The sequence below is a fragment of the Salvelinus sp. IW2-2015 genome, unplaced genomic scaffold (assembly GCF_002910315.2).
Source record: "Salvelinus sp. IW2-2015 unplaced genomic scaffold, ASM291031v2 Un_scaffold16521, whole genome shotgun sequence".
Taxonomy (NCBI): Eukaryota; Metazoa; Chordata; class Actinopteri; order Salmoniformes; family Salmonidae; genus Salvelinus; species Salvelinus sp. IW2-2015.
Window position 1 is genome coordinate 122,966 of NW_019957625.1, and position 25,421 is coordinate 148,386.

General features: G+C 41.3%; 1 protein-coding gene across 2 annotated transcripts; it reads left to right on the plus strand.

Annotated features, from left to right (window-relative positions):
• LOC112080825 (ERO1-like protein beta) lies at positions 1–25,169 on the plus strand. Of its 2 annotated transcripts, none has more exons than XM_024146759.2 (16): positions 1–530; positions 3,455–3,574; positions 5,785–5,868; positions 6,264–6,305; positions 13,916–13,998; positions 14,165–14,238; positions 14,899–15,019; positions 16,422–16,468; positions 16,959–16,973; positions 17,086–17,112; positions 17,944–18,036; positions 18,467–18,713; positions 19,977–20,046; positions 20,591–20,677; positions 21,518–21,651; positions 23,010–25,169. In XM_024146759.2, the coding sequence occupies exons 1-16, from the start codon at positions 360–362 to the stop codon at positions 23,068–23,070; spliced, it is 1,476 nt and encodes a 491-aa protein (XP_024002527.1). In that variant the 5' UTR covers positions 1–359; the 3' UTR covers positions 23,071–25,169. The 2 variants fall into 2 exon arrangements, with proteins under 2 accessions (XP_024002527.1, XP_070298826.1); XM_070442725.1 differs by lacking the exon at positions 1–530 and adding an exon at positions 1,404–1,710.
• Positions 25,170–25,421: the final 252 nt, after the last annotated feature.

Genomic DNA, 25,421 nt, shown 5'->3' on the forward strand with positions numbered 1-25,421 from the left:
CTTTCCGTAGCTGATTTTTTATTCAATCGTCTCGGGTCGACAACTGTTTTTTTAGATGGCAAAACTTGGGATTTTCGGATATGTAAATATTATTTACAACGATTACTGGTGATACTAGACATTATCACAAGTTACTTCTGAAGATACAGTCGTACAGCTGTCAGCTTTGGTTGGAGACTTTCATTTATCATTACGACAAGCGAAGAAGCTTTTCTCCGCTGTTTGTTGTTGCTAGTGCGCACTACCCAACGACGTTAGCTAGTAGCACATCATCATTAGCTAGCCTGCCAACTATCCATCTATATTTCAAAACTGTCCTTTGTTTTTGTTTTTCGTGGCGCGTTGCATTTGCATCAGTGATGATAAAAAACACGAGACAATCTGCCGGACTTCTGGTTTTGTTGTGGTTGTTATTTGGGGACTTTGTCTTTGTTCTGGGTTGGTTTCACAACAGAGTCAAAACGTACAACAACCAATACTCTTCCAAAGAAGATGCTCCTGACAGTCAAGACCAGAGCTGTTTTTGTCACGTAAGTACATTCAACTTGCAATATCAATGTCCGTTTAGGAAGGCTAAATGACTGCGTTGGAGGAACATTCTTCTAGCGTTTTCTACTGTCACGTTAATTTGACGTCATCATACCAAGATAGCTTGCTGGCGCCCTAACATCCAACTTTATGGACAACCGGGCATAACATCTAACCCTAATCATATGGTTTATTTTGCCTTGCACATCGAAACACACTGACTTGTTAAAATGGCTGGATAAAGATACTCTTAGCCAGCTATTTCCTGAATTCAACAGTTGTTTGTAATTGCTGTATGGTGTAATTTGACACAACCAATATCTCGTGCTTGTGCGCATCTCCACTCAATAACGTTACCCCTGTCATTGTCGAACTTTCCCTTATCATGCGAATATCTGATTTTAATTCACCAAATCTGCCACTTCCAGTCCCACACGTGTTTGTATGCCTATGTCGTGCAATGTTATATTGCTATGTATGTTTTCTTGATGTTTGTCATTCATGCCAACTTTTGAAATTAGTTAGCTACTGAGATGAATGTATGTGATCGACGGCTGACTTGACCCACATACTGCAATCCATTTTTTTATACTATGGCACGTGCCTTTTATTATTTCTAACAAATTGCACTCACATGAGTAATATGAGAAGACCCGAGACGTGGTATCGTCTGATTGGCCATACTAAAGTTTCCTTCCAATGAGTTTGTGGGACATGTAGTCTTCTCTTCCGTGAGTAATACTTGTTTTAAATGTCCTTGAATCGAAGTGAAGACTACAAATGTCAGGTATAGAGGCGGGACTAAGTTTGACAGCTGCAGACAAACTTGTTTGGAGGCTAGGCCTGGGCAGGAGAATTATGCACGAGGAAAATAAGTGGTCTGAAATGACAGCTCATCCCCAGGTTAGGTCAGAGTCGTCCCATCAACTCTGGCAAACTCTCACCTGTCTGTTGAAGTAGGATACAGCAGTCCATAAGGCTGGTCTTAGTTTTGTAATTTAAAACTACTGTTAAAGATAGCAGCTCCTCAGAGAAATAGGCAAATTAAACTATAATTTTAATAAACAACAACCAGGGAAACCACTCAATGGTTTTGAATTCTCCGGCATGCTCAGAGGACTTTGTTACTTATGGATGGCTTCACTGCTTCCCATCACATTCTCTGGACAGCTACACTCAGAGGTCAGATATATGGTTATGTTTCTAGCTGTGGGCTATATGATGATGCTTGTGTCAATGTACAACTGTTAGTTACATTTCTGACATATTGTCACAATGACATAGAATAAACTGAAAGAGAAATGTCTTTCTGCTCTTTGTTTTGTAGCCAGTTTGTGAAACTAGTTGTCAGTAACAGCTGGTCAGATAGGCTACTTGGTTTTCTCCTCATGACACACAGCCATTGATGTGAAAGTGACTGAATAGTCTACACAGTGCTAAGAGAACTTAATTTCATAGAATTCTTGCAACATACAGTCTTGTGCAACTTGTTCTTGAAAAATAGTGAATGTCTCTGCTTTGGTGACAGTGACCCACATACCTTTCATACGACTGTAGTTAGAATATACTCCTGAAATGAGTTTAACAAATATTTTCTGTAACACCATTTGCATTGATTGGGTCTAGACCTGAATACTTTATGATGAGCGAGAGAGAGTGGGAAGACTTAGGTGTCTTCTGGACCAGACCAACGCAGTTTGTCTATTTCATTATGCATGGGGGAGTTAAGCCGGTTGTCTGCAGGTATCAAATGTATGAAAAGGTGGAGGGAGAATGGTAAATGTTTTGGTAACCAAATTTTGGCCAACAACCTCAACCGGCAGCTGGGACAAACGTCATCATGCTGCTTAAGTGTTTTGTGGTGTTTGAGAGTATGTGGCAGTTTTAAAGTAGGCTAAATGTGTGTACGAGGAAGTTAAGATTTGCAGGCCATCTTTTGCCCTCGTTCTGTCCCTCTCTCTGCCCCCCCCTTTTTGTCTGAATCCCATCTCGCCCCACGGCCCTCCATTTTCACCAAAGTGTCCCAAAGCTGAATGAGGGAATATTTTGGAGGGTTTAGGGCCTAATTAGACCCTTCGATAGCCACTTTGACAAGTCAACGCTGCTTCAGAGCGGAGTGTTATTTTATTTTGTGCAATTTCACCCCAACAAGGTGTAGCCTAAACAAATGGTTAACGGTCCGGTCTGCAAGTAGCCTAGTTTTAAAATAGCCCATGATATGCTTTATGAATGTAAAATGCGGCCTGCCAATGCACGATTGAACATAATAGCACGGTTATTATGGATAATTTATTTTGAGCGGTAATGGCTAGAAACAAGCTAGACTAGTTTTACTATTAAACTTAATGCTGCTATTGTTTTTAATTTCGTAAAGCAGCATGTGTTTCTTAACCAGGCAAAGGGTGTCTGGTGATGACTGGTTAGCTACAGGGAAACAAAAAGAGTCACCTGTGCGATGTGTATAATCGGCGGTGGCGCTTGAGCGGAGCCTGTTTGCCTAACCTGCCCACACTCATCGCTTTTTCACCTGCAGCTCACCAGCTGATGTAGGTTAGGGTGTGTGTGTGGCAGGTTCTTCTCACTGCTGAACAGAGCCGTGCTGAGCATCTATACTGTTAGTATTAATTGTGCTTATCACTGAAAAGCTCTCAATCTCTCCAAAAACACTTGTCCAGTCCACTTAGTAGTCTAATTTTATGTAGAGAGATAATTTAGTCTTGTCTCGTTTTARTCAACTGAAATTAACAATATTTTTTGTTTTGTTATTGTTTTCCCTGGGTCTATTTAGTCAGTTAYGGTGTAGTCAATTGCCACTGAAAAATTGTTGTTTGATTAATATTTTAGTCACTATTTTTGTGTTATATATTTTTTTAACACTGGTGTACAACCTTAATTCTTAAGGCGTTCTCCGTGTTGTTTCCCTCAGTTGACAGGCGTCTTGGATGACTGCTTCTGTGACATCGAGAGCATCGATGTCTTCAACAACTTCAAGATCTACCCCCGCATTCAGAAGCTGACCGAGAGAGACTACTTCAGGTACTACAGGGTAAGTACTAAATAGACTTGCAGAGGTGACTAAACACACCCCTCTGCATCTTGATCCTAGACTTCCTGACGGGCCGCCCCCAGGTGGTAAGGGTAGGTAACAACACATCTGGCATGTGCCCTCTTCACGACTGTCTTGGTGTGCTTGGACCATGTTCGTTTGTTTGTGATGTGGACACCAAGGAACTTGAAGTTTTCAACCTGCTCCACTACAGCCCCGTCGATGAGAATGGGGGTGTGCTCAGTCCTCCTTTTCCTGTAGTCCACAATCATCTCCTTTGTTTTGATCATGTTGAAGGAGGAGTTGTGGTCCTGGAACCACACGGCCAGGTCTCTGACATCCTCCCTATAGGCTGTCTCATCGTTGTCGGTGATCAGGCCTACCCCTTTTGTGTCATCAGGAAACTTAATGATGGTGTTAGTCTTGCAGAGGATGTCTCCGCTTGGGACTACTGTTCTTGTTGGAATTGTGCTACTCTTGTTTACATTATAATGTCCAGGGGTGTAGTCCCGTGTGGCTCAGTTGGTAGAGCATGGCGCTTGCAACGCCAGGGTTGTGGGTTCATTCCCCACGGGGGGACCAGGATGAATATGTATGAACTTTCCAATTTGTAAGTCGCTCTGGATAAGAGCGTCTGCTAAATGACTTAAATGTAAATGTATTCACTCGGAACCAAATGGATGCAAACGGTCTGAAATAGGACGGGACTAACCTGAACTTGTCCCATAGGGTTGGTTGTTTAGCAACAAAACCAATGCGTGCCCAACTATGGAGCAAAACAGACAGGGTTAGCTTAGATTATTGAAAAAAATATATAAATGAGCACTTATGGTCTCAAATAAATCGTTTGTTGGTTAGCTAGCTAGCTAATTTTAGCCATATTAGCATAGGCATGACATGAGCTAAAACGAGCCACCTACGATTCCCAACATGGCAGCTTCTCGTTATTGTTGCTAGCTATCTGACTGTTCAGAATCATAACCCCACACGGCCTTCTGCCTCATTGATGCTTACGCATCATTTTTGTGACGTTGTAAGCTAACCATTCTATAAGAAAGGCTTGTTTTTTGTTGCAAAACATTTTCCATTGCAAAACAGTGTGCTCTAATGAATACACCCTGACCAGGAAAAACTTGCTTGGGCCCTTGTTACAGCAAAAACGAATTGTGTGTTCTAATCATGGTATGTGATACTTGTCAGGTACAGGAAGTGTGAAAATTAGATGCTCCTCATACTGAAACCTAGGTATTAGAAAGAATGCATGAGGATGACATCACCGTGTGGATGTAACTGAATCTTAAAGGGAAATACAGTAGGTCCAGTCCAGTGCTGACAAACCTTGTCATCCCTCTTTCCCAATCATCCTCTTTTGCTTCTCTAGACAGTCTTACGAGTTGCACATATGTAGAACCTGATGCAAATATGATATCATTCTCTCTGATAACAGGGGACAGAGTGCTGTTACATTTGTATAACTGCTCGAACGCTTTCCCAACACCTGCATCCATAAGAAACATTGAGGCCCATTGAGTCACTTAATCTTTTCACAAAGGCAGTAAAAAAACAATCACTCAGTGTGAGTCCGGCTGTTGCGTTCATACACCATTCATACACACCAAGCCACCTCATTCTAAAGGCAGTGTGTATTGCCCTTTTCCCACTGTGAACATCCCATCAGGAACTCTGAAAAGGAAGAATGGACTCTTAGGAACATCATTAATATTTTCAGAATACTCATCTGGCCCCTAGTGTGATGATCCGATTAAGTTTCTGTCTACCGCTGGTTAGTAATCTGCTGCTCTACTAGTCACCATCCCATTGACTGAGCGACACTTTTGAACCCACAGACAGTGTCACCTTTTTATAATTATGAAGTATTCTCCTCACACCGTCGCCTTCGTATGAGGTCGACGTATCCAATGACGAGCACGACTGGAAAAAGGTCACCAGCAGCGACTATTCCCTGTGGCGTATACGACGGAGCTCGTCTCTGGAACGCGTCAACGGAAAGAGAATCTGAGTCATTTGTTAACATCGTTATTTGAGACACTTATGCTCATACATAGAAATCTGAATTGGGAAAACAGTGAATTTAGCCTAGCTGTTCTGTCTTGCCTGTCTCCAACACATCACATCTCTGTGTGACGCAGTCACTTTCATAGCATATACCATGCCATGCCATCCCAACTCTTCTCTTTTCTTCTCCACAGGTCAACCTGAATAGGCCCTGTCCCTTCTGGGCCGACGATGGCCACTGCTCCATCAAGGACTGCCAAGTGGAGCCCTGCCCAGAGGTCAGTTCAACCGACCCACAATTATCTACGTTGGTTCCCAAATCGACTTCTAGTGTTAATTACCCACAGGCACCTCCCGTAGGTCTGAAATGGTTAAATAAGTATTGGCAATGTGGTGAAAATTCCACGTAGGCTACAACAAGGTGGAGCTATTATTAGTAAATTGCTAATCACTCTAATTCTTTTAGTTCTAGGACTACAAGAAGAGACTGGGGCAAGGGCCCCTAACCCCTAGTGGGTTAATTTACAATTGTTAATATACTGTTTCCCGAGTCTTTGTATTCTAATCTSTGTTTTCTGTTAGTTATAGCTTAGCCTCTATGACCTGCGTTCTGCGTTGTTGACAGTGATGTTCACCTGTCCCATCGGTTTTCTTTGTGTGTGTTTGTTTACAGAGCAAGATTCCAGTGGGAATTAAGTCTGGAAACTACAATAGGGTAAGGCGGTCACTCCCCAGACAGACAGGCAACGTTCACTCAGTCATTCAACTGTAATGAATACAAACACACTCTACAAACACGTTAAAATGAAAGGACAGAGAATGTACCATATGCACTCTTGATTTTCATGCAATATGGCAAAGAAACAGGAGTGTGCTTACTATGTTTTAAAAGAATTAGGGCGAAGGAGTAAGTTAAACAGATAATACTGTGTAAATTGATGGTTGGAAGGATTTATAATAGTTGGATATGTTCTAAAACATGTTCTATTTTATATCTGATTTAACTGAGGGTCTCTGGAGTGTTATGTACATGTAGGCTAGGCTACCTCTAGAGAGCAGACAGAAATAGGAAAGAGAAGCAAGCGTTTGTTTGCCTTGTCACAGTGTGGCCAGGTAAATAGTGTGTGTGCTTGCTCAAGCACTTTCTGAATAGGTTATGTCCAAAATGGCGCTCTATTCCTTATATAATACTCTACTTTTGACCAGMACCCTTTGGGCCTCTGGGAATAGGTTGTTATTTGGGATGCAGTCTCTGTCTGACTTGGCTGCTGATTCCATACTTAGTGGCCACTGAAATCACTCATTACTCTCTGTCCTCCTGGCTATCTCCTGTGGTAGGGGTAAGCGAGGGACATGTTTGTTGGCGAACGCTTGGGTCGTGTTCAGTAGGCACGAAAAGGTGTGAAACCGGCAGGTACTATCTGATTTTGTCCAATTACAAATGCTTGTTTTTGTTCTCTTCTGCAAAGTGTTTTTTTTATGTGCCCTAATGAACACAACCCTGGCGTAGTGCCTTCTGTTTATCTTGTAATGACCCACCAGTGTTTGTTGGACATCTGGACTGATTGCCAGTCAAGGTCAAATCCTGCTGTATCTTTAGTTAGTGGGAAAAGTTGATGTTTGGACACGTCGGTTGAGCTTTTCAATGGGCTCCTAGTTTGGTGTATTTAGTCCCATGGCTTTTTCACACTTTCCACTCCAGGAGGGGCTATACCCATGATAGGGGTAGTAACATGGCTATAGGCTACATTATGTACAGGGCAAGGTTTGTTTTTCACCTTTTAATGAAATCAACCCCATCTCATAGATTTTCGACCAACAGCGTTAAGCCAGACAGCTCTTCAAAACTGTACAGTAGTTCATTAGCCACATCTGGTTTGACCTCCCGAGGTCTCTGGTCCCTTATTGTGTGGTCTGTTGTATGAGGATTTTTGCCACATCACCCCCAGTGTTAGGGGTTAGCRCTAAGTGTGCTACTGGAGACGTGTGAGGCAAAAGGCTGATTAAATTCACAGTTAGAGGTGTGGTGGGGCTCTCCCACAGCAGAAGGCACAGAGGGAGAACTGTCTAGCATATTCTAGGCAGCGTTGGCTAGAGACGCTATGTGGCTGCCGACGTGGCCATGCCGCAGGAAAAGCACAGCAGGTGCTTGTGTGTGAGGTCGTGACGAAACATTAGCTGACTGTGCACATTAGAGTTGTTTATTTAGCGTTTAATGCTTCGTTGCTAGTGGCATTAGCTTAACCAATTTGTTTAGCCCCTCGGGCATTTAATTTCTTGACTGACTTTTTATTAAAAAAGTTTAGTCCTATTGCAGACAGTGTGTGAAGAACTCAAGTTGAAGTATGCAGAGTAGGGAGCCCTAAATGACGGATTTAGCCTAGCCTAATTGATAACAAAGATGGGTCGTTCCATTTGATTTCAATCACCTTTTGACTGCACCCCTTTTGATTTTAACGAAATGTTTAATACATATTTATGGTAGAAGTGGTCAGAAAGTAGCTTTTTGGGCTTGAATGCCAAAACATTTAGGAGATAGAGGTGCTCAAAGATGACCCATTTTGCATACCCCTCCCTACCATGAGACATCCATGTCTTCATCACTGGAAAAGATAGGTTGAGTTTGATATAAGCTTTTAAATTATAGACAGGGTTGTCAAACTATTGTATAATTTTGTGACAATGACATACAACATTTAGGTAAAACAAAATGTATCTTAGACCCGATTTTATATCAWCTGAGGTGTTTGTGTTGTGGCAGCATCTGCATGGTCTTGAATACAGGTTGTGTGTCGTGTTTTGGGTGATACATGATCTTAAATGGCAATACAATTGAAATGTCAACTTTCAAATAAATGGTAGCACAAGGATGGTTGGAGGTCCACACATCAGACTTAAATAAGAATATCTTTTGTTTTAAATTATACTGCCAATCTTCCATAGGAAACCTATTGAAATAGAGATAATAGAGTAGACATTTCAATTGACATTTGATGGTGGGTGGACTAGTGGCCATCTTTGTGGTAGTAATTGGAAGTAAACATTTCAATTAACATATAAATGATGCACCAGTTAAATTGCAGGGATATGTCCTAGTGTTGAGCAGTATCCAGATTTCCATACCTTCACACCGTGCTTGTGCCATCCGGGATATACTGTATTACCGGTAGTGCCCCCAAGGGGCGCTTTTATAATTATAACGTAAAAAAAGCTCCTAAAATGTCACTTAACAAAATTGCTAACAAAATGCTAACAAGTACTAAGGAATACTCATAGCGGATGCTAGGTAAATGCTAATGAGCGCATGCMAACATTTACTATTAGGACAGACAACCCAGCTCAAAGTTATGCAAATATTGAAAAACACAGTTTGTAGCACGCACAAAACAAATATTAGGCAGCAGGGATCTTAATACAGGAGGGGATGTTCTCTGCTGCTCCAAGAAGCTTGATCTTGCAAGCTAACATTAGCAAGTTATCAAAATTAACAAGTTAGTAAAAACCCAGCTGGAGAGAATTTATTTATAGATAACTTAATAGTTATAGGATATATAGCTGGCAAACAGTAGTGAATTTCATACAAGTGTAACTTGATCACCTCACTTACGTTGTGCTGCAGGAGTGACTCACCCATGTTGCTCGTTGTGCTTCTTTGTAAACAAACACGAGTGGCTCAAACTGCTGTTTTTGTACTGTAGTACTGGTAAGCTTCATAATGAAAAATTATTTAACGGCCGAAATGATGAACGCARTCTGGCTTATCTATTACCAAGTGGACAAGTTGACTGCAGGTATTTATATATATAAAAAAAACGTCACTTACCAGTATGCTAACAACATGCTAACAAATACTAAGGGATCCTCATAAAGGAGCACATTTTGTACAGTTTCTTACCTAAACTATACAAGTAACTCAAAAACGCTACTCACAGTTTGTTGCATGCAGGGTCACCACTTTAGTTTTAGAAGTGGGGGGGACATAACCTGGTGAAGTTGTTTGGGGCATCTAAAGCTAATTGCCTGCATTTTTACACAATTCAATATGCCATCTCTATTTAGAACAAAAAAGTAAGCAAAAATGCCCACAGTCATCAAGCTAGGTAGGGGATCATTATTAAATTGAAGTGATTAATAAGACGAGCTAGATCGAAGGTAATTCAATAATAAATATTGTGTTGCACYGAACAAACTCTTTAAAAAACAGACTTTTGAATTGTCTTCATTAAGAAATCCTCTATATCAAATTTCAGCCAGAACGACCAACCAGGCCGAGCCACCTGCATGCCTGTCCCCCACCAGTCTAGTCAATAACTCAACTCTCAACACAATTTCCTTCCCAGTTCACACCTTTTTAAAAGTTTTGAGAAAAAAAAAATGAAAAAAAAAACCACATACACCTTAAATATACATTAACACACAGAAACCGCAACTTTTCCATAGAATTAATCTCAATCTCTGACTAATAGTACTGTGAGCTCTTTTTACTTGCACACAATATAGCTATGCACACAATATAGCTTGCACACAATATAGCTAATATGTCGCCCTGTCTTGTCCCTAGGGGTCCAACACCCTGCAGTCCCCAAACACACCCCACTCAGCTTTAGGATCTTAGCGAAACAATAAATGATTAGTTTCGGTTGTGTTAGGCCAAGATCAGAGTGACAACCCACAGGACGGCACACCCCCAGGGCCAGGACTGAGCAGCCCAGCAGCTAGGGATGGCCTAAATGGGTATCTCCCTTGACATGGGCATGTTTTCAATACAGACTCCTTTAGTCGTACTGTCTTCCCTATAAGACAGGTATTCCCAAACTGGGGTACGCCAAATAAAAATGTGATTCACATTTCAAAACAGAAAAAAACAAAAAAATGTTCAGTCCATTTATATTTTCCAACGTTTGGTTGAGGTTTTTTTCTCGCCCGAGTAGCCTCGTTTCACTGCCAAAAATAAAATTWAACCATCTAAAAAACAAATGCAGAGCATTTAGCACAGTTAACTTAATAGTTATAAAATATCTAGTTGGCAAACATTTAGTTGGCGCATGCTGCATGACAGTGAGGGTCTCACAAGGGTCTCTCGTTGTGTGCTTTAAACAAACACCACGTGACTGGGGACTACTGTAAGCTACATAATAATGTGACAAATGAAATGATGAACGCAATGTTCTTTATCTCCTAACGCAGTGGTTCCCAAACTTTATATAGTCCCGTACCCCTTCAAACATGACCCTTCAAGCACCAGGGTCAGCGCACTCTCAAATGTTGTTTTTTGCCATCATTGTAAGCCTGCCACACACACACTATATGATACATTTATTAAACATAAGTGTGAGTTTTTGTCACAACCCGCCTCATGGGAAGTGACAAAGAGCTCTTATAGGACCAGGGAACAAATAATAATATAATAATAATCAATCATTTTGCGCTTTATTTAGCCATCTTACATATAAAACCTTATTTGTTCATAATAAATTGTGAATAACTCACCACAGGTTAATGAGAAGGGTGTGCTTGAATTGAGTTGTATTGGAGAGAGTCTGTCTTAAATAATTTCCCACGCACAGTCTGTGCCTGTATTTAGTTTTCATGCTAGTGAGGGCCGAGAATCCACTCATAGGTATGTGGTTGCAAAAGGCATCAGTGTCTTAACAGCGCGATTTGCCAAGGCAAGAAACTCTGAGCGCAGCCCTATCCAGAGATCTGGCAGCGGCTTCTGATTGAATTACATTTTTCACAGAACCTCTTGTTGGAATTTTGATGAGGCTCTCTTGTTCAGATATTGGTAAGTGGATTGGAGGCAGGGCATGAAAGGGATAACGAATCCAGTTGTTTGTGTCGTCCGTTTCGGTAAGGTACCTGCGTAATTGCGCACCCAGCTCACTCATGTGCTTCGCTATATCACATTTGACATTGTCCGTAAGCTTGAGTTCATTTGCACACAAAAAAATCAAACAATGATGGAAAGACCTGTGTGTTGTCCTTGTTAATGCAGACAGAGAAGAGCTCCAACTTCTTAATCATAGCCTCAATTTTGTCCCGCACATTGAATATAGTTGCGAAGAGTCCCTGTAATCCTAGATTCAGATCATTCAGGTGAGAAAAAACATCACCCAGATAGGCCAGTCGTGTGAGAAACTTGTCATCATGCAAGCTGTCAGACAAGTGAAAGTTATGGTCAGAATGGAAACTTCAAACTCGTTTCTCAATTTAAAAAATGTGTCAATACTTTGCCACTTGATAACCAGTGTTGTAAAAGTGTTACATAGTCGCTGCCCATATCATTGCATAATGCAGAAAATACATGAGAGTTCAGGGTACTTGCTTTATAAAAGTTARCCATTTTCACTGTAGTGTCTAAAACGTCTTTCAAGCTGTCAGGCATTCCCTTGGCAACAAGAGCCTCTCGGGGGATTCTGCAATGTACCCCATTGGCGTCGGGAGCAACTGCTTGCACTCGCATTACCACTTCACTATGTCTCCCTGTCATGGCTTTTGCGCCATCAGTACAGATACCAACACATCTTGACCACCAAAGTCCATTTGATGTCACAAAGCTGTCCAGTACTTTAAAAATATCCTCTCATGTTGTCCTGGTTTCCAATGGTTTGCAGAAGAGGATGTCTTCCTTAATTGACCCCCCCCCACCCCCCGTAAACGTAATGGACATATACCAGGAGCTGTGCCAGGCCCACCACGTCTGTTGACTTATCCAGCTGTAACGCATATAATTCACTGGCTTGTATGCGAAGCAGTAATTGTTTCAAAACATCTCCTGCCATGTCACTGATACGTCGTGAAACAGGGTTGTTTGATGAAGGCATTGTCTGTATAGTTTTTTGGGCCTTTTCCCCCAACATTGTCCCAGCCAAATCTGCAGCAGCAGGAAGAATTAAGTCCTCCACAATAGTATGGGGCTTGCCTGTCCTAGCCATTCGGTAGCTCACAATATAAGACGCTTCTAGCCCCTTCTTATTAATGGTATTTGTTGCTTTTATACATGTCTTACTACTTGAAAGTCGTCTTTATTCTCGTTCCAAAAACTCCTGTGGCCTTCTTTTCAAATTGTTATGTTTCGTTTCTAAATGTCTGCGCAAGAGTGAAGGTTTCCCGTGAGAGAGTAATGGTTAATGTGATTGGATGTACAATTTTTGACTAGGCTACCTGTATTTGACATCTTGTTGTTATTTCGCTGAACACTAGATGGTTTGATTTTATTTTCGGCAGTGAAACGAGGCAACTCGGAAAAACTTCACCCAAATGTATAGCCGCGTTGGAAAATATAAATGTACTGTTTGAAAATGTGAAGATTTTTATTTATTTAATGTGAATCACATTTTTATTTGGCGTACCCTCGACGGCATTGCACGTACCCCAGTTTGGGAATACCTGTCCTAACGTATTGCACAAGTTGACTACAGGTATTTACTTAAAAAGTAGCCAATGTCTACGGAGAGTGGGGTGATATGGGAGAACTTGGGAAGGTTGAACACCAGACGGGCTGCAGTGTGCTTGATAAGTTGCAGGGGTTTGATGGCACAAGCTGGGATCCCAGCAAACAGACAATTGCAGTAGTCCATACGGGATAGGACGATGGCCTGGATTAGGACTTGCGCCGCTTCCTGTGTGAGGAAGTGTTGTACTCTACAGATGTTATAGAGCATGAACCTGCAGGAGCGAGTCACTATTTTGATGTTTGCCGAGAACGGCAGGGTGTTGTCCAGGGYAATGCCAAGGTTCTGTGCACTCTAGGAGGGGGACACCGTGGAGTTGTCGACCATGATTGAGTCGTCTTGGAGCGGGCAGGTCTTCCCCGAGAGTAAGAGCAGCTCTGTCTTGTCGAAGTTGAGCTTGAGGCGGTGGGCTAACATCCAAACTGAGATATCTGCCAGGCAGGCAGAGATGCGTGTCGCCACCTGGGTGTCAGAAGGGAGGAATGAGAAAAGTAGTTGAGTGTTATCTGCATAGCAATGATAGAAGAGACCATAAGAGGATATGATGGAGCCGAGTGACTTGGTGTATGGAGAGGAAAGAGGAAGGGGCCTAGAACCGAGCCCTGGGTGACACCAGTAGTGAGAGCATGCGAAGTGGTTCAACATTGAGCACGTCTATCTGTTTTGGCATTCAGGTCCAAAAAGTAACCATGGGCAAATATGTATGGAAAGTTTTGTTCAAATCAGAAGGGGTGCCATCAAAAAGTGATTTAAATCCAATTGAACAACCCAGCTGGAGCATTTTTCTTAGGCTACAGAGTTTTTCTTCAAAGTTATTTTATTTCTTCTAGCTAATGCTAATGCTATTTTCTCTTTCTATCCTTGTGGCCAGTACTCCCAGGTGGCCAACGCCAACACAGACATAGTAGATTGTGAACAAGCCCAAGACCTGGGGGCCATTAACAACACCCTGAGGTAAGAGCACACGCATGCGACTTCCCTAAAAGGCCTCATACATACATGGGCATCTGTTTTTGATAAGAAAATACTAAACCAACACTGCAAAACATRGTGGTTATTTCAGATGAATGAAAGCATTGTCCGAGAGTGGTTTTCTGTATTACTTTTCCTCCTCCTATAGTAACTATAGTAAAGAGGCCTTTGAGGACTGGGCCCGGCATGATGACGCACAGGACCACTTCTGTGAGCTAGATGGTAAGGCCCACTCTTCTTCCACTTCAATTCTCCACCTAAGAGACTTATAGGCATCGTCAAAAAAGTCTTATCTTTTCCATTCATATGGGATCGAGGCTGGTGTATTTCTTCTAAGACTGGAAGGGGCCAGTGTGTGAGAACCACTTTTATCAATTGTTCTTGGGCTAGAGCTACGCTACAAATCTTGAAAATAGAACCAGAACTTAATTACACGCTCAGTAATCTATGATGGACAAACGCATGTAACTGTCTGAGAGTATCTGTTTAGAGAGGTGGAGACTTCTCTAGTCTCGTTAGAGTATTTTCTAACACGTCTCCCCCCCCCCAGAACATAATCAAGCATCTGATCAAATTACGAAAATATTTAGTTCTGGGTGTCTGAGATTATACACTCAGCAACGCGAGCCTCTCGTGAAGATGCGCGTCTTGCATCCAGGTTTCATTCAAATTAGTAGGAGCATCTCTGCAAATAGTGTGCATTTAGTGTAACAGTCACTTTTTGAGGTGTGAAAACATCTGACAAATGTTGTTATTGGGGTCAAATACACTTTATAAAATCTCTCTTGTCAATGTTAAAGGGGTATCTCAATGGTGAAAGTGATTCATCTATCCATCCATCCCAATGTTCTCTCATTCTTTCTCACACCTTTCTTCTGTCAGATGAGACGTCACCAGATGCAGACTATGTGGACCTGCTCCTAAACCCAGAGCGCTACACTGGCTACAAGGGCCCCTCAGCCTGGAGAGTGTGGAACAGCATTTACGAGGAAAACTGCTTCAAGTAAGACACACACACACACACACACACACACACACACACACAAAATAAACTTGTGCACATGCCTCTGAATGCAGTTTTACACACACATGAACTCAATCTCACACATGCCTCCTTGCGCACAGTCCACTCACACACACCACGAGGGACATGTTCCCTAATCTGTAGCCAGCTGAAATATTTCAGCTTCTTCCCTCGCTTCGATGGGCTGATGTACAGTCAGGTCCATGATTGTTGGCACACTTGACAAAGACGAGCAAAAAAAATAGGAGAAAAACTACTGTAAAATAAATTATACAAATAGTGAGCTATATTGTATCTTCAAGGTAATTGGGAAATTATATTATTTTACACTAATACAATTGACTGTCACCCCAGTTTTTAATACTATAGCACCCTCCCCTTTTTCTAAAATCCTTTGAGATTAGAGAACACAGTAGCAGGGATCTTAGACCATTCCTCCATACAGAATCTTGTGTGTGCAGAATCTTGTGTGTGCATCAAAGATCCACCACCATATTTTACTGCAGCTACAAGGTACGTGTCTGCATATGCTTCTGTTTTTCAACATCAAAACCACCACTGGTGTGCGTGGCCAAAGAGTTCTATTTTTATGTCATCTGACCATAGCACAGGTTCCTATCAAACTCTAGGTGGAGCTATGGTCAGATGACATGAAAATAGAGTTATTTTGCCACGCACACCAGTGCTGGGTTTGGCATCAAGAAAGGGAAGCATATGCAATAAAGTACCTCATACCTATGGTCAAATATGGTGGTGCATCTTGGATGTTATGGGGCTGTTTTGCTTCCACTGGTCCTGAGGCCCTTGTTAAGGTCAACGGCATCATGAACTTTACCAAGTACCAGGACATTTTTGCCAAAAAACCTGGTTGCCTCTGCCTTGGCTTCAAGTGGATTTTCCAGCAAGACAATTACCCGAAGCACTGATCAAAATCCACAAGGAAATGGTTAGCCACAGAATCAACATTTTGCAATGGTCATCTGTCTCCAGACTTGAACCCCATTTGAAAACCTGTCGTTTGAATTGAAGAGGGCAAGTCCATAAGAGCAGGAGAATGATATGGCAAGATTCTGTATGGAGGAATGGTCTAAAATCCCTGCTACTGTGTTCTCTAATCTCAAAGGATTTTAGAAAAAGGGGAGGGTGCTATAGTATTAAACAGGGGTGCCAATCATCAATTGTATTAGTGTAAAATAATATAATTTCCCAATTACTTTGAAGATGCAATATAGCTCAGTATTTGTCAAATTTATTTTATAGTATTTGTTTCTCAATTTGTTTTGCTCGTCTTTGTCAAGTGTGCCAACAATCATGGACCTGACTGTATGTCTTGTGATAAATCCAGTATAGGGTCTGATTGTGCATTGTTTGTGGTTTGCAGGCCCAGATCAGTGTACCGGCCTCTTAACCCATTGGTTCCGCCCAGAGGTAAGGGATGCTCTTCTAGCTTGCAGCCTGTATTCACCATCATGGATTGTCTTGTCTCCATTGTCCTTGTCAGGATGGCCTGTATTTTACACACTTAAACCGACAGCTATTTTTGTTTTACATTTGCCCTCTGTATTCACATGCTTTCACTTCGCTATTAGGTTATAATAATAGTTGTTATATTGTTTCCAGAATCATTTCTAGAAATGTGTGTGTGCATATTCAGCTTCTGTGTAATAGATATTGTCCTCTCTATCAGCTTACCTGCTGGTAATAGATCGTTGATGGTAATAATTATAGCAGTGTTTTTGTTCATGTTTGCCTTGTAGTGTTACTTAAGTTATTCATAAGTAAAAACTGTAGAGTTTTCCCCTCCCAGAAGTTTGTGTGAATGCGTGTCCTCGTGCATGTGTAATATTAATAGCCCACAGTACGTGTATAACATGCCTTTGTCCTCATCTCTCTCTTGTATTTTTTTTCATTGCCATAGGAGGAGATGATGACGGTAAGTTGGAATCTATGCATGTTAATCTATGTATATTGAATTGTGCTATTTATAATATGCTTTAATGAATGCAAACTGACACAAGGCCTATTGTCGTYTTGTATCCGTGCAGGCGAAGGCTTCTACAACTGGCTGGAAGGTAAACTTTATATATATATTTTTTTTATCTCATCAAATGTTTTTTAAATTCTCTTCGAATTAGCATTATTTTCACTTCAAATACACAATATATTTTGGAATGAAGCAGTGGTACATCTTGTATCAGCACTGTTACAACCTACAGTCATTTCCCTGTATAAGACACCACAGGACAGGTAGAAACTTCTAAATGAATTCCACTAGAAAGGGGTTATTTAGTCGTTTCAGAATCAATTGAATGTTACGTGTCATCGTCGAATGCCCCTTAACCACACCACTCAGAACAGCCACTCGCATCCAAACTAATTCAGCCGAGACACTCTCTCTCTTCAACTTTTTCTCTTGACAATGGGTTTTCAACATCTCTCAGGTTGCATCCCAAATGTCATATTTTCCCTATGTCATGATGCACTACATTTGGGGGCTCTGGTCAAAAGCAGTGCACAATATAGGGAAAAAAGTGGCCACTTTGTATGCCTTCATTAAGTTTTTTTTTTCTCAGGCAGACAGTAGGGGTGGAAACCTATTGGGGTGGGCTACACAGTTCCATTCCTTGGCTCTAGTATAGCGAAGACTATGAAATAAGCCTTTGTTGTGAATGTCCTGTGACGTGCAGACACCCTTACTGGACCAAGAGGAGGGGACTCTAGTCACTCAAATGCGATGAGTCGACAACACACGCATACACAGTGATGGCAGAATTTTTCTGAACTAGGAGTGTGTGTGTGTCTCAAGCTTTCATTTTTTCTCCTCTTTCTCTCACCCTCTCCCCCTCTCTCTTCCCATCACCCCTCTACACACTCTGTCTCTTTCGCCCCTTCCTCCCTTCTAGGTCTGTGTTTGGAGAAGAGGGTGTTCTACCGGCTCATCTCTGGTCTCCACAGCAGCATAAACATCCACCTGTGTGCAGAGTACCTATTGGACGGTAGGAAAAACAGACCACTTCCTCTCCATAGATGTCAAAAACAGTCACCAGCGTTATATGGTCATATAATTATAATTCTTAGAATAGAAGAAGCACCTCGAGTCTATGGCAATTTTGATGATGAACCATGGCAATTTGGGTGGCGGATTCGATCTCTGGTTGTAGTAATGTGTGTGGTGTATTGGTGTTTCTGTGAAACCAATTGAGCATTTTCTGTATATTTACTCTACTTTTGTAAGTGGTGTTGTATTGGGATACTTTCATATGGGTCTGTTTTATCATTGTATAACTGATTCACTGTGTTTACTTTGTAAMGTCAATGCATAAAGGTTTCTAAATCAGTGGTCCCAATTGTTCACCCTAACGTCAACATAACGTTGTGCCAACATCAATGTAACCCTCACTATTCACTCACTCCTGCTCTCGTCAGAGGGCTGGGACAAGTCCCTGTGGGGCCCCAATGTGCAGGAGTTCCGCCAGCGCTTCGACCCGGCCGAGACCAAGGGCGAGGGTACGCGGCGCCTCAAGAACCTCTACTTTCTCTACCTGATCGAGCTGCGCGCCCTCTCCAAGGTGGCGCCCTACTTTGATCGAGCCTTCGTCAACCTGTACACGGGTGACCGTCAAGAGGACCGAGCCACCAAAGAGTTACTGCTGCAGTTCTTCAACGAGACCAAGTTAGTTTTTTGTTATTTATTTTACATACACTACTGTTCAAACGTTTGGGGTCACTTTGAAATGTTCTTGTTTTTGAAAGAAAAGCATTTTTTTTTTAACATAACATCAAATTGATCAGAAATACAGTGTAGACATTGTTAATGTTATAAATTACTATTGTAGCTGGAAACGGCAGATTTTTTGTGGAATATCTACATAGGCGTACAGAGGCCCATTWTCAGCAACCATCACCCCTGTGTTCCAATGGCACGTTGTGTTAGCTAATCCACGTTGATCATTTTAAAAGGCTAATTGATCATTAGAAAACCCTTTTGCAAATATGTTAGCACAGCTGAAAACTGTTGTACTGATTAAAGAAACAAAACTGTCTTTCTTTAGACTAGTTGAGTATCTGGAGCATCAGCATTTGTGGGTTCGATTATAGGCTCAAAATGGCCAGAAATAAAGAACTTTCTTCTGAAACTCGTCAGTCTATTCTGCCAAGAAACTGAAGCTCTCGTACAACGCTGTGTACTACTCCCTTCACAGAACAGCGCAAACTGTCTCTAACCAGAATAGAAAGAGTGGGAGGCCCCGGTGCACAACTGAGCAAGAGGACAAGTACATTAGAGTGTCTAGTTTGAGAAACAGCCGCCTCACAAGCCCTCAACTGGCAGCTTCATTAAATAGTACCCGCAAAACACCAGTCTCAATGTCAACAGTGAAGAGGCGACTCCAGGATGCTGGCCCTCTAGGCAGACTTGCAAAGAAAAAGCAATATCTCAGACTGGCCAATAAAAATCTAATTTTAAGATGGGCAAAAGAACAGACACTGGACGGAGGAACTCTGCCTAGAAGGCCAGCATCCATTTTATGTTATTTTAATGGACAAAAATGTGCTTTTCTTTAAAAAACAAGGACATTTCTAAGTGACCCCAAACTTTTGAACAGTAGTATATATTTTTTAAAGGGATTTAAAAAAATATTTATAGAAGAGATGTTGAGAGAGGAGGGTGACAGTGAAGAAAGATCGAGAGAAGGTGGATAGATTTGCCGTAGGCTGGATTCAAACCTATGCCGACACTGTAGACATGCGCCAGAGGCTGCAGCATTACAGCTAGACCAACCAGGCCACAAGACCAATTGAGTCTTAAGGATCTTTCGCCCTACTGAACTCTAGGGCTTCAATGAGACCATGAGTTTCAGTTCAAGTGGTCGGTTTTGACTGAATTCGAGCGGATATTGTCTTGGCTTTGAAATAACCGTCTATTCTCGTCTCCCAGAGCTTTCTCAATGCACTTTGACGAGAAGTCCATGTTTGCTGGGCAGAAGATCGAAGCAAAAATGTTGAAGGTGAGTCCATGCATCTCACTTTCATTTCACTATTAGTACCACATAGCAATGCTAACTAACATGCTTATATTTGCCATAAGCAAATCGTAGAATAGGTTTGACCCGTATCTCAATGGTTTGGTCCCTACCATAGCTTTGTACAGTGGGACTTAATTTGGACTGTGGAGAGCAGATGTGTCTATGCAGATTTTTGTGCTAGCTCACTGCACGAGTGGCTAACTAAAGGAGCTAGTATTCGGTCAACAGACAGTGTTTTTTATGCACTATGTCCATTGATCTTGACTTGACACTTCCATGTTATGGCCTAGTAGACCTACATACTGTACATTTAGGCTGACATGAAGTCATAATAGCTAAGCTAATGACAACTGACTTTGTGTGTGTGTGTTTAATTCCTCAGCCTCACTGATTATGACTAAATCTGTTCAAATTATACTGAATGAATGCAGGTGTTTGCAGGCTATTTATCCACATTGAGCCTAGCTCATACCCCCACAGGAAGCAAAGGCTGAAACGTTCCCGTCTCTCTCCCCGTTTTTACCAGGAGGAATTCCGGCTACATTTTAAAAACATCTCCCGGATCATGGACTGTGTGGGCTGCAGTAAATGTCGACTGTGGGGGAAGCTACAGGTACGCCATTTTGTGCCTCTTGTCCTGTCACCGTGGTTATTTTTAGCGGTAGTTACCCATTATCTATTGTGCTGTGCTGTAGTTAGCTGTTATGCAATGAGTGCTATTTGTGGATGTGATCAGACGATTTTTCATTTATTTCTCTTCATATCAGGGTTATTTAGTTACGTTGCTAATTACAGTGCAACTTGCTTCAGTTTAATACATACTGTAGAAAATATATCTTAAATTCTTGATGTATGAAGACTTAATTAAAAGGCTACTTTTCTGATTTCAAACTGATCCGGGCACATAACACGGGCACCATTTATAAGCAGTAATAATACCCTTGGGACAATAACCAAAACCAATCAATTTTGAGTAAAGTCAAGAGGAAGAAGCAATATGGAATTGTACCCTATATCGTGGGACAGTGTTAGATCTGATGATGTACAGGAAAATATTACATACCAGTATCCACATCCAATGTTTCTGAGCATTTACTGGATATCAAATATGTTCATAAGGTAAAAAGAGACTCTGAACATTGAAATCTACGCTCCCATGTGGTTCATGGGCGACAATGTTTCAACCCTTTTGTCAGTGTCTCAATCCTGGTCCTGGGGACCCAGGGCATATTTGAGTTTTTGCCTTAATAAGAAGACGCATGATTCCACTAATCATAGACTTGATGATTAGTTGAATCAAAAGTGTGCAGGACCAGGTATGAGAAACGTTAAAATAATTAGACGCTCATGAAACCTTATCACCAATAAACCACGTGGGATCATGGATTGGCGTGTGTGCGATCTCAGGCTTTCTCACATGATAAACCCATTGCTTCCCAACACCCCATTGCAGACCCAAGGGCTGGGCACAGCGTTGAAGATCCTCTTCTCTGAGAAGGAGATCAAGAATCTACCGGAACACAGCCCCTCTAAGGGCTTCCAGCTGACACGGCAGGAGATAGTGGCCTTGCTCAACGGTTTTGGGAGGTTGATACCACTTTTATACACGTTGTGTCTTACTTATCGTAAGAGTAGGGGTGTTAACCCCGGTGTCCTGGCTAAATTCCCAATCTGGCCCTCAACCATCACGGTCACCTAATAATCCCCAGTTTACAATTGGCTCATTCATCCCCCTCCTCTCCCCTGTAACTATTCCCCAGGTCGTTGCTGCAAATGAGAACGTGTTCTCAGTCAACTTACCTGGTAAAATAACGGTAAAATAAAATAAATAAAATGGCTGGTGCTACTGCCTTGGAAACTGGGTGGTGTTCATTAGGGCACACAATGGAAAACGTTTTAAAACAGAAAACAAAAATGATAATTTCATGCTGGAAAAATCCAGATAGTCCTTCGGTTTCAGTCTGTTTTGCTCCTTTTGGTGCGTAATGAACACAGTTGGCCTCATGATGGGGGATTCATATTATTTCCCACTAACCCTACCACCCCTCCCCAAATTGGATTAAACTAAAACAACAACACTCAGGCTTCTACTTCCAGCGTATATACACTATATACATTTTACAGACACAATCAATTTTACAATAGTTATATTTTGTTTGTTTTTAGTCCTGTCCTTCCTCAACCTCTCCCATCTATTTTTGATTTAGATTTTTTCTATTTGCCATATATTTTTTACTGTGCTGTTTCACAAAAGTTCTGAACCTATATACATTTTACAGACACAGAATATTTTGCATTTGTTATCTTGTTGTTATTAGTCCCACCCTTCTGCTCCATTCAACTCCTCCCATCTATCTCTTAACACCATCCATATTGGATATGTATTTGCCATATATTTTTCAACTGTGCTGTGATGCTTCACAAAAGTTCTGAACCTTTCTATTCTCATAGTTTCTACAGATTGTAAATTAAAGATACATTTTTTTGCTAAAAGTATAATATAATACTATTTGCMAAAAMAATTGTTTTATTATTATTGATTATGACTTTTCAAATCACTATCTGCAGCGTTAGCTCCAGGTAAATGTTGCAATTCTTCAACCATTACTGGACCTGTGACCAAAAACAAGCTACATATGGACAGTCCCCCATATATATTACATTCTATTGGTTGCAAGAATTGAAAAATCAGAAGTTTTGAATCCGGCATCGTTTTGCGTATCAGTTCATAAACCATGTGCTATGGAATTGGTACATTCAAGTAGTGTTAGCATCTCTCTCTTTTTCTCRCACTCTTTCTCGCGCTTTCTCTGTCTTGCCATTTCAAATGACTATTAGCATAACATACATTTAGTAAATATTGCCAAATACTGCATACATTGTCATAAATAGTTTCTCAATCTATTTCTCTCCCCATCTCCTCCCCCTTCTGTTTCTCCCCTTAGGCTCTCCACAAGCATCCACCAGCTCCATAGTTTCCGTGCCTTGCTGAAGGAGAAGAGGTAACACCCTCCAACAGCACTACCACCTCCTAGCCACCAGGTAGAGCCAGCCCAGAGGGAACTGCAATAGTTTTATTCCTCCCCAGAATAAGACCAAGTTCAGGGACTTCAGGACAGACACTGAACCCCCATCCCCTCCTCCCTCCTTCCTTCTTCCTCTATGTATAACTCTCCTTCTCTCCCTTTCTTTCTAAATCTTGGTCTCGTCTTTCCATAGAGCATAGCGCTCAATGTGAGAAATCTGTACCTCATTTAATTTTGTTGTTTTTAAATGTTTGTTTTTACTTTTGTGGGTGAAAGTGTTCACCATTTCAGGCATACTAGTTGTGAACTAGACCCATCAGTGAGTGTGTGTGTTATTGGTGTGTGTGTTTTTTTTTAAATTATTGTTGTGTGTTTGTGAGAGAGTACTTGTTTGTCGTTGATCGCCAGTTGCAGCTAAATGATAACGAGAACTAGGATTCATTCCATACTTTTACGACCACAAACTTGATAAGCATACTGCGTTTTGCTATCCTAGAGGTGTAAGCTTTTTTCTGTGTGAGTGAGTGCATGTAATGAACGAACGTCTATGTGAGCGACTGTGTCTGCTTTTTGCTTTTGTCTGTGCATTTAACTGTTTAGCTGTGTTTTTAACATCATCTCCACGTGGCAATCCAGTCTTTCTGCGCATCACAAATGTATTATATAAAGCCTAATTTAAATGTGAAAAAGGAACAATTTGCCGATTGTGCATCTGTTGACAACGATACGCTTGCGTTACTTCTCTCATACCTATTCTATTTGGTGGCAGAACGGTTCATGGTGTTTTATTCTTATCCTATTATTTTATTGTTTTTTATGAGACGAGACTTGCCAGGGTGACGGCAATCCCAAATGTGTAAGAGGTGTTTTCATGGCAATGAAAAAGCGAAACCAGTATTTGTTTCATAGTTCACTGAAATAAGCCGTCATCCTGTGAAACTGCCATGAGGGAGAAGAGTACTGTTAAAGTATAATGGAGAATGCAGCCAATGGTGTGAAAAGAAGCAACTCGAAACAAGCAGTGGGATTTGTTCCCCCGTGATGGTCAAGTTCACTGGGGTGTCTTGGTGAGCTTGCCATGTAAATCAATTCAAAATGGATACGTGTAATGGCATTTAACGTCACACAACCTTTTTATACTGTCATACCCTTTAGGGCTTGGACGATACCAGTATTGCGATACTCGTTAGTATCGTGGCAAGGAAACAAAACACAAAGCGGATGTAACTTCTTTAGGAAAACAGCCCTAACGTTCCACACACTATACATGTTTTATTTCTGTCTGAAGTAGCTATTTCACCATGTGGACCAAAGATTTTACATTGCCTTTTTTTCTATCATGTCAAAGCACATTTGAGTTTTTCCGCCAGATACGTGTTTAGTTTGTGCATCCTCACCCCCTTGAGTAACATTGGTTAGAAAATGTCGCAAGCGAAGATTGACTTGTGTGCAAAGATCAAACAATCGGTAGCCATACAATACCTGTGTAATACTTTGTAACACATATTTTGTAAAAGAAAGATCTCTATCCAATCAAACAAAGGTAGACATGGGGTCCAGTAAGTAGGAATTGAGTCAGTGGAAGCTGCCGGATGCTTATGCTAACATAAATAGGAACGCTAATGTCGCCTTGAAAGTGAACGCTATGGAGATTGAACAAGCTGTTCCTTCTTTGCTTAAAATGAAGGAAATAGATAAAATATTATCTTAGAGGAAAAGCGTGCATGTGTGTGTGACTGAGCCTCGCATGCTTTCAAAAACACCAGAACGTCCTGTGCAATCCACTTGTCTGCCTTAAATTCCAAAAAAGTGTTTAAAAAAAATCATCATAAAAAAAGCTTGAGCCTGCTTTCTTGGATGAAATCCACCATTTTGTCTCCAATGATCTCAACGCTCTTCTGCTAGCTCTGCCTTTGTAACATATTCAGATTACCCAGAAAGTTGTACTATTTGTAAAAGGAAAATTACTGAACTTTTTTCAAATCTATATGAATATATATATATAGTTGCACCTGTATTGATGTGTATTCTTATTTGATTATATTTATTTGAATAAATATTTCTGGTTGTCATTCAAAACTTTTTGTGCATCTTTTCAGATTTGTACCATGATCTATTATGTGCAAGCACCTTCGGAACAATACTATTTGACCTCACTGTAACAAAGGTATACTTTATAACCCTCAAAGCAAGTTCCACTGTGTTGTTTTGTCATTGTTCCCCTTTTAATCAGGGACTGATTTAGACCTTGGACACTAGGTGGGTGCAATTAATTATCAGGTAGAACAAAAACCAGCAGGCTCCGGACCTCGTACCCCTGCTCTATACGTT